The 9,423-nt window shown below is 32.2% G+C and overlaps 1 protein-coding gene across 1 annotated transcript; it reads left to right on the top strand.

Annotated features, from left to right (window-relative positions):
• LOC105172397 (epoxide hydrolase A) lies at positions 734-6,440 on the top strand. Its single transcript, XM_011093795.2, has 3 exons — positions 734-1,386; positions 5,486-5,724; positions 6,046-6,440. The coding sequence occupies exons 1-3, from the start codon at positions 919-921 to the stop codon at positions 6,290-6,292; spliced, it is 954 nt and encodes a 317-aa protein (XP_011092097.1). The 5' UTR covers positions 734-918; the 3' UTR covers positions 6,293-6,440.

The following is a 9,423-nucleotide window of genomic DNA, read 5'->3' as shown; positions in this document are numbered from 1 at the left end:
AAATATTATTCGATTTGATCACCGTAAATTCATCAATATATTAGTAAATTAAGCAAATTTTTTTCAAAACATCAAATATTATGGACCAATCCCACCATTCCATAATATTTACATAAAATGACGAATGGATGAGGTTTGAATTTGTAATATTTGAATATTTAAAAAATAAATAAATTTATAAGATTTAAGTGAACAATTGAACATTTGACCATTAGATCGACCACCGTGTTGATGGAGAAAATTTTTAATCCAAATTGAGTTTGATCGGACCTGAATCAATTATATGGTAAGTATAATATATTTTTGAAAAAAATTCTAACCCAAACTGAGTTTGGTCGAACTTAAACCAATTATATATAAGTCCAATACACTTGCCGTATGATTAGAGCACAATACATGAACAGTGACTAGTCAAATAGCAAATATATCACAGTTGCTCTGTAATGAATTAGGTCAGGCCAAACCTGATCTGGGTAAGAATTTTTCGTAGTGTAATTAAAATATAATTTAAAAAAATTGACGAATCATATGATAAAATTATTATATTTACTTTGTAATTAATTTAATTGGAGAAAAGCTCCTTTGAGTAAGAATTGATGGTTGATGGCTTTGTGACTGCCTTTGATATGGAAAGAACAATTGAATAAGGTCATTTGAGTAAATTAGCTACCTTAATTTTCTTACTAAAATTGAAGGATATATATGTCGGAAAAAATGGAAGAAACCTGTCGACTGGCATACACCATGGCTGTAAACAACTCATCTTCCCCTTTCCTCGTACGAAAACGTTTTCTTATATAAAGGCAAAGAAACGCTTTACTTAAACAAGCGAAGTCGCATAAACACACCTAAAAAAAACACTTTGCGGTGTGTGTGTGTGTGTGAGAGAGAGAGACAGAGAGAGAGAGAGTGAGAGAGATGGAGGGCATTGAGCACAGAACTGTGAGCGTCAACGGCATAAACATGCACGTCGCGGAGAAAGGCCAAGGCCCCATCGTGCTGTTCCTCCACGGCTTCCCGGAACTGTGGTACACATGGCGCCACCAGATTGTGGCGTTCGCAGCCTTGGGCTACCGCGCGGTGGCGCCCGACCTCCGTGGATACGGCGACACGGATGCCCCGGCGGAGGTGTCGAGCTACTCGTGCCTCCACGTGGTGGGCGACATAGTGGCGCTGATTGAGTCCCTCGGCGGGGGCGATCAGGTTTTCTTGGTGGCGCATGACTGGGGCGCCATGATTGGGTGGTACCTCTGCTTGTTCCGGCCGGATTTGGTGAAGGCGTACGTGTCGTTGACGGTGCCCTTCCGGCCCAGGCATCCGAATGTCAAACCTGTTGAGGGAATGCGAGCTTTCTTTGGAGAAGATTATTACATGTGCAGATTCCAGGTTTCTCCTCTAGACCTCCCCCCACCCCACCCCACCCCACCCCACAATTGATTGGATTTTTTTTTATTTCAAATCTACCCTCTCCCACCAGTTTTTAATATATCTTGCTTTATTTTTCATATAATTTCAAGAACTCCAAGTAAATTATGTTGTGTTATCTCAATCCGTCAACCGAAAAATTACCCTGTCACTGCCATCACAAAAAAAAACAACAAATAATTTATTTTACTTGTTGTTCATGGTGATAGTACAACTTGATTTTTACTACTTCTGTATATTTTTTTTTATTTCACATACATCTCCATATACAATTTATATGAAAATAAGATAAAATAAACAAAACGATAGAAAACAAATAAATATAAGTTAATTTTAAGGGCAAAATATTATTTAGTTCAATAAAATGAGGGCAGTATTTGTTTGGTACCACAACATACAACACAACACTTTTAGTTCCATAAAACCCAAAATCACATCTGTTTTAGTCCCCAAAAATATGATTTTGGACCTTTTTAGTTTGAAAATTACAACGCCTCTTTAGTATCAAACAATGTCTTTTAAGTCCCACAACCACAATGCACTTTTTTGGACTAAAAATACATGATTATGATGAGTTATACGACTAAAAACGACATCCGCCATAATTGTGGTATCAAAACGAATTCTGTCCTTATTTTATGGAACTAAAAAGCATATTTACCCTAATTTTAAATACGTATTAATAAAAAAATATTTATAGAATTAATTAATTAAAAGCATGTTTATTTATGAAAGAAAAGAATATATGAAGAGTATAAATTGACCCGTTTTGTAAAACAAATGTGGTAAAATTAAGGTTTGAGTTTTAATATATATATTAATACAGGATATATATATCTCTTTCGTTTTAGAAATGGAAATTTCTATATATGATTGTATTGTTTTGGTTTTTGTTTTTTTTTCGAGAGGTGTTTTCTTTTCTTTTATTTTTTCTGAACTGATTAAATTCTTCAACAGAATTAATTAGATTCATTAATTACCGAAATTAGAAGAAGAGAAGCTAAAGGTAGGGTGTGATATATATATAGAGAGAAAAAGTATTATTTTAGTCCGTTAAATATGCCTAATTTTAATTTTAATTCGATAACTATGTCCATTTTTATTTAGATCGAATAACTTACGAAATTGCTTACTTTTAGTCCTTTGGCTGATTTTTGGATAATTTTACCCCTATGAGTGCATATGGACTAAAACTGCATTTCAAAAAACTTGCATAGGCGTAAAATTATCTGAAAATCAGCCAGATGACTAAAAGTAAGCAATTTCGTAAGTTGCTGGACCTAAACAAAAATGGACATAATTATCGGACTAAAATTAAAATTAGGCATACTTAGCGGACTAAAATAATACTTTTCCCGATATATATATACATCGTGTTGATTTTTTACAATGTAAGTGTATTTAAAACACTAGTTTCCAATCTTGTATGGGTTTTTGCATGAAAATGTGACTACATTTCAATTAATTTATGAAATTCTATTTTATATTGTCAACCGCGTCAAAATAATATGTTTTTTTTCCTATATCATGTTTAATTTTTTGTTACTGTTGTAAAGTAAAGTAAAATTTTTATTCAAGTAATTTTATTAATTTAAAATTGTTAGTAATATTATATCAAAATATTTAAAAAAAAACATGTTATCAATTTAAAAAATTAATGATTGGAAAAACTATATATATATATATAATGAATCATATGTTAACAATTAATTAGTGTTTGGAATGACGTATTTATAGGAAAGAAAATTTAATAAGTCAAAATAAAGACGAAATAATTAGCCTTTATTTATTAAAATTTATTTGATATATATTTCGCCTTTTAATACTTAATTAGTCATAAAATAAATTAATTACGTTTGATTTTTTTTTTCTTGAATGATTAGTACGTAGTATATTTATATTCTTGTTTAATTATTAAAATAACATTATTGAGGTGCATGATATTTTTAATAATTGACAAATTATTAAACTATATAATCTTTTTAATTTTACTTATCATTGGTGGAAATTCCATCAACTTCGAGATTTCACTAGAACTCAACAGATGTAGATGATTGTAAGATTTATTTAAAAAATGAGGGACTATTAAAATATATTTGTAGGATTAAATTAAAAAAAAAACAAAATCGTGTTTTGGTACCATTAAGAAAGGTCAGTTTTATTTTTGGTATCACAAATTTTGCAAGTTCGGATTTTGGTACTATTAAACCAAAAATATATTTTGCTTCATGTTTATGAATTCTATTTTTTATTTTGGAATGTATTGTATTACTTATTTTGTGCCGCACATGATTTTATGGGACCAAAAAAGCTTATTTTTAGGTTTAATGGTACCAAAACAAATATTAGAAGACCAATTTTTCATCTTTTTTCTCAAACTTATGTGACGCCAAAATTGTGAGGTTGACGGCCGTTAAGGCTCATTTGCACGGCACATGGGCTCTACCGTTAAGTTGATACCAAAAATACTTATTTTTTTATTTAATGGTACCGAAATCCGAACTTGCAAAATTTGTTATACCAAAATTAAAACTAACCTTTTTTAATGGTACCAAAACACGATTTTGCCAAAAAAAAAATAAGTGAAGAGAACTGATTTTCTTTTATTTACACTACAAAAAATTGACTATTAGCTACAATATTAATAGCTATGGACTAAAAATCGTGGTAAATAATTTTTATTAACCACTGTTAAATAAAATCGATGCAAAAATATAGATTTTCCACTAAAAAAATTTATTTGCCACAACTAAAAGCCATAGTAAAAATACTTGTTATTGTTTTTAGACATGACAAATATTTTAACCACAATCGCAGACGCTACGGCCAATAACTGTTGCATTATCGTGATCAATGACTATTTGTTATTACTATTTATTTTTAACCATGGTTAACTAGTTTTAGTTAAAGAATTTAAAAATAAATTTGAATTTCTTACAATATTGTCTTCCCAAAAGCACTGTAGTCAGTGTAATTTGGTGAAGATTCAAAGCTTCGATTTCAGCTATTGGATGGGATTGGGAAGAATGGGTGGCGGATCTGATCAGTCATTGCAGCCACAACTGGCAAAACTGATGCATTCACATATGAAAGTATTTATGGTCACCTGCTATCATCCTTTCCAATATTGTAGTTGGAAATATAAATGATTCTCAGACCTATAATCCCGTGTCTGTTTTCTAGAAAAACATCCTTTATGTTATGTTTATAGGTAAAAAACCCCGTGTCGTGTTTATAAAAGAAAAATTTATTATGTTATTTAAACGACAGTAAAATATCCTCTTTTTATAATTTAATCGAGATTGATGAACATGTACGGGTGGTACGAAATGGCATCATTTTTGGCCGTTTTACTGTTATATTAATTAAGAAAATGTCCATTTTGTCTCGTTTGTTAGATATTTAAGTGTGTAAATATTTTTCCGCTCTCATTTTACAAAGCACGTCGTTTTAATAAGTTATATATTATCGATTGATTTAATATATTATTTATTTTTAATATGTTTTACTAAATTATATTTATTTATGAAATATATTAGCTAAATATTAAAATACCTAAAATGTATATAAGTTTTAAAGTTAAATTAACAAATCACAAACAAATATTAATACTAGTATTCACTTTTCAAATTAAATATTATATGAATATAAATAAGAATCAATTATAACAATTACATCTTACTAACTAAAATTATTATTTAGTTTGAATATATATGTTTCAATGAATTATATTTATTTATAGAGTATATTAATTAAATATCAAAGTATTAAAAGAGTATATAAAATATTTTTAGTTATATTATTTATACAAAGCATGGAGTGTTTGTACAAAATTATAAGTACAATCTTTATTCAGCGATAAAATTTTATAAACGCTTCCTAAGGCACATTATATTATCACTAACACCCTCTTCGAGTACCCTTTTAGAAGGTCTACTTATAACTTTACGAAGAGCATAGAGTGTTTGTGTAATTAGACCTAACCTTCGAAGATATTGTGTTATATACGATGTTAGTCCGCTTCTTGTACTAACAACCGTATTAATAAGCAATGCAACAGGAACCAGGGAAAATGGAATCAGAAATCGCAAGGTATGGAGCTGAGGCGGTGATCAAGAAGATCCTCACGGACCGTACACCTGGTCCGCCCTACTTACCTAAAGAAACCCCGTTTGGATCTAACATCGACGACATCAAATTGCCTCCATGGTTTACCGAAGACGATCTCAAATACTACGCTGAAAACTACGAGAAAAGAGGCTTCACGGGAGGGCTCAACTATTACCGCGCTCTTGATTTGTACGACAAACGTCCTTTTTTATTACCATATTGATATTCTTTCTTTTCGTTATTCCTGAAAATATGCTAAAATATTGATATGAAATGATTGTCCTCTCTAACAATTTAAAATTTCAGATGAAGTGGGCGTTTAACATATTATGAGAGTTAGGCCAGAAAGAAGTTTGAGTTTCAAATCTCATTGCCATCATTTATGAAAGAAACGTTCCACGTGCAGGACTTACACATGAGAGGAGTGTGTTAAAATATGAATATTAAATAATTCTTTGTCTGACAGTTAGAACACACACGACGTTTGTTCTTGTGGGTTGAATGATGCAGGAATTGGGAGCTAACTGCAGCATGGACGGGAGCAAAAGTGAGAGTCCCGGTGAAATTTGTGGTGGGGGATGTTGACATGGTGTACACTACGCCAGGGTTGAAGGAATATGTGCATGGAGGAGGGTTCAAGAATGATGTCCCGCTGTTGGAGGAATGTGTTGTGATGGACAACGTTGGACACTTCCTCAATCAAGAGAAAGCTGACGAGGTTAATGCTTATATTCACGAGTTTATTAAGAAATTTTGATCATTATCTTGATCGAGCTAGGGTTATGATTTAGTCCTGATCATGTTGACTATTGAGTACTTGCCCTTTTATTCCTTGGTAATCTTCAAAAAATATGTTATTAACTCTTGTACTTGAGAAGGTGAAGTGTATTTCATGCGTTTGTTTTTCCAGTTGTTAAATTGTCTGTTGCTTTATCGTTGAGGAAATTATCTCGACATTTTTTGAAATTAGATTTAATTACACTGATATTTTATCCTTTAATAAAATATATGTCCGTACTATATATTTGAGGGGGTGTTAGTGTAATGCATTTCAACTGAACATGGAATGTAGTATTACAATTATGATCTTGCTAGGTGTATTTTGCAATTTTATAAAATGCAGAAAGTATTTGTGTAAATAGACTTGACCCTAACGAGTATCAATATAATTTATTCTTAGGAAAAATGCACGTATTTCTAATGTACGTAACATATGTTAATATAGTAAAGATTGACATAAATTTAAAAATAGATATATCAAATAATGTTACAAGGAAAATTATATTTTACGTTTGAAAAGTTACTACTTTGCAATTTTGGTTCTATTGTTTTTAGACTCACCGTATTGCATATAATATTTTAAAAAAAATTACTATTTTAGTTTTAACCCTTGATTCCGTTAAATTTATGACTTAAACATTAGCAATACCCTTCAAGACTTCGGACCTCGTGCCATACATGTATTTTCATAAGAGAGTTGATGGATGGGCTAAAATTGTTATTTTTTGGACGTTGTTGTGTGCAGTATGATGACTTAAAAAATAATGGGTCTAAAATAGCAAAAATAAAATAAAATAATTTGTGGCACGTAAAATAGGATTAGTTTTAATGGTACACTATGGCGAATTTATTGATAGAAGAGAAAGAAAATTTGCCTTTGGTTTTATTTTTATTCTCAAATCTGCAGATTTTCACAGCGGTTTGGTTGGGTTTTCTCGTATTGGTTTTCTTGCAGAAATGAAATATTTTTAGATTATATATTATTAATGAGATATGTGTAAGTGTGGAAATGAAAATGTGGTTTAAGAAAGCCTATTTTCACTTCTTTGGTTGCATAAAAAGGAGTGGCAAACTTATAAATGTTGTTTATATATGAATGCTATTTCGTAAAGATTTTTTTCACGGGTTCGCAATATGCGATCTTCTTTGGGCGATGCAAATCAGCCATGTAATCTCCCCAAATTGCTAATGGGTCCTGAGAATTGAAACACGTATGTTAGGCTTACATGGTTTGTCCCCGACTAAAACCCTCCGACACGTAAGTTAGTTCCGATCGAAATAGAAATATGTAATTACAAGGTGTACGTTCGAAAGTAGTAAATGCAAAGTTACCTCAAATAATTTGTATTTGGATATTTATAGGGTCCAAATGTACACTGTTGACAAGGTCATGTGTCATAATCTGGATGTTCCTCCATTTTTATCGTACGGTGGACAATCCATCGTACCATTCTGGGTCGGTTTATGGCTTCTGGTTCGGGTTGGAGCTCCATAGACTTGACCCGCGAGCTGATACACGAATCCTGCTATATTTTGTCTGTTTCACCATTAAGACAAGGGCTTTTTTTGTCCTTTTGGTATGAAATAGGGGTAATTCCCATCATTACTCTCCCACTTCTTCTAAATGTAATTAATTACCTTAGAAGAAGGTGATCAGTTATAAGCCTTCATTCGAATTGTCGCCTCAATTCTCTCCCCTCCACGTGTCATCACCTAAATGGTCCTTTACGGGCGCGTCTCTTCATGTCGTAACCTATATATACCCCTCACTTTCAAATTCTTACTCACTGTCTGCACTACCTACTAGAGCTCGTTGCCTACTCCTCTTCGACCTTAGCAACTTTTCTAAGGTATTCATGTCTTCCTCTAACTCGAGGTCTTCTGCGACCTCCCCATGATTAAGGGAAGCGATCTCTCCACCTGTTGTAGGTCCCACTAGGGTTAAGTCAAAACATCATATAACTGATTCTGCGCAACAAGAAGTACCCATACACATTAAATGTCAAGAGATGTTAACTAGGAGCTCTTGGGCTAGCATCGTTAGTACTTAAAACTCCCTATTCATAGCATTAAGGAGAAATATTATAGTCCCAATAGTTATGAAGTCATCATTTCTAGGTAGTTTGATCGCATGCACCGTCCCCCTCAAGGTTTTTGCTCATTTTCTCTTCTTCATTTTGAAGTTGGTTTACATCTGCCTTTAGCGATGCCAGTAGCCTATATTCTTCAAGGTCTGAACCCCTGCCTCATGCAATTATCTCCTAACTTCATTTTTTTATTATAATAATGCGGGTTCATCACTTTGAACTGATAGGAGCGTATTTTGTGCTTATTTTATATAATATTTTAGCCTATTTTGTGATCAAATGCTCCTAATTAAATATTATTTTGCAGCATTAGGACAAAAGAAATAAAAAATGAAGAAAAGCACCAAAATGGAAATTCAAACAAGACTCAAACTCAATTTTTGGCAAGAGTTTGGAGCTGCTTGGACTACCTCTGATGAAGGAAGAGTTTAACTGGGATTATAATTTTATCTCTATAAGTCTTTTAGTTCAACTAGGAATCTACTTCTAATCCTAGTAGAACTAGGTATCTAGCTATTATAAATAGGTGATATAATTCACTTCAAGGGACAACTTTGGAACTCCTTTATTTCTCTACGTTTTTTTTGATATTTTCTTATTTTGCTTTTCATGCGTTCTTCCATGAGCATGTCTAGCTAAATCTCTCATTCCGGTTGAAGACTTGGTGAACGCTTAAATCCAACGAGTTGTGAGATCTAATTTATGCTTTCTACTTTTATTCATATTGGTATTTGTTTTGTTCTCTGTACTTTTATTACAAATAATTTGATTTATTGTCAAGAATATTTGCTTAGCCAATTGAACTTGCAAATCCGTAATTGTTTGTTTAGTTCAATAACTAGTGGTAACACAACATAATTGATTATGTAGAAGTTTTCGATTATGTTGTGGGGAATGCACAATCTAACTTAAATAAATCCTCGTAGGAATTTATTGGTTAGAATTGGGCCTTTCTAGTTCTTAATGCTGTCGGTAAATTAAATCTTGAGAACGTTCCCAAGGTTGTTTACTGATTAGGGAT

The sequence above is a fragment of the Sesamum indicum genome, linkage group LG10 (assembly GCF_000512975.1).
Source record: "Sesamum indicum cultivar Zhongzhi No. 13 linkage group LG10, S_indicum_v1.0, whole genome shotgun sequence".
Taxonomy (NCBI): domain Eukaryota; kingdom Viridiplantae; phylum Streptophyta; class Magnoliopsida; order Lamiales; family Pedaliaceae; genus Sesamum; species Sesamum indicum.
This window is presented reverse-complemented; position numbering and strand designations above follow the sequence as displayed.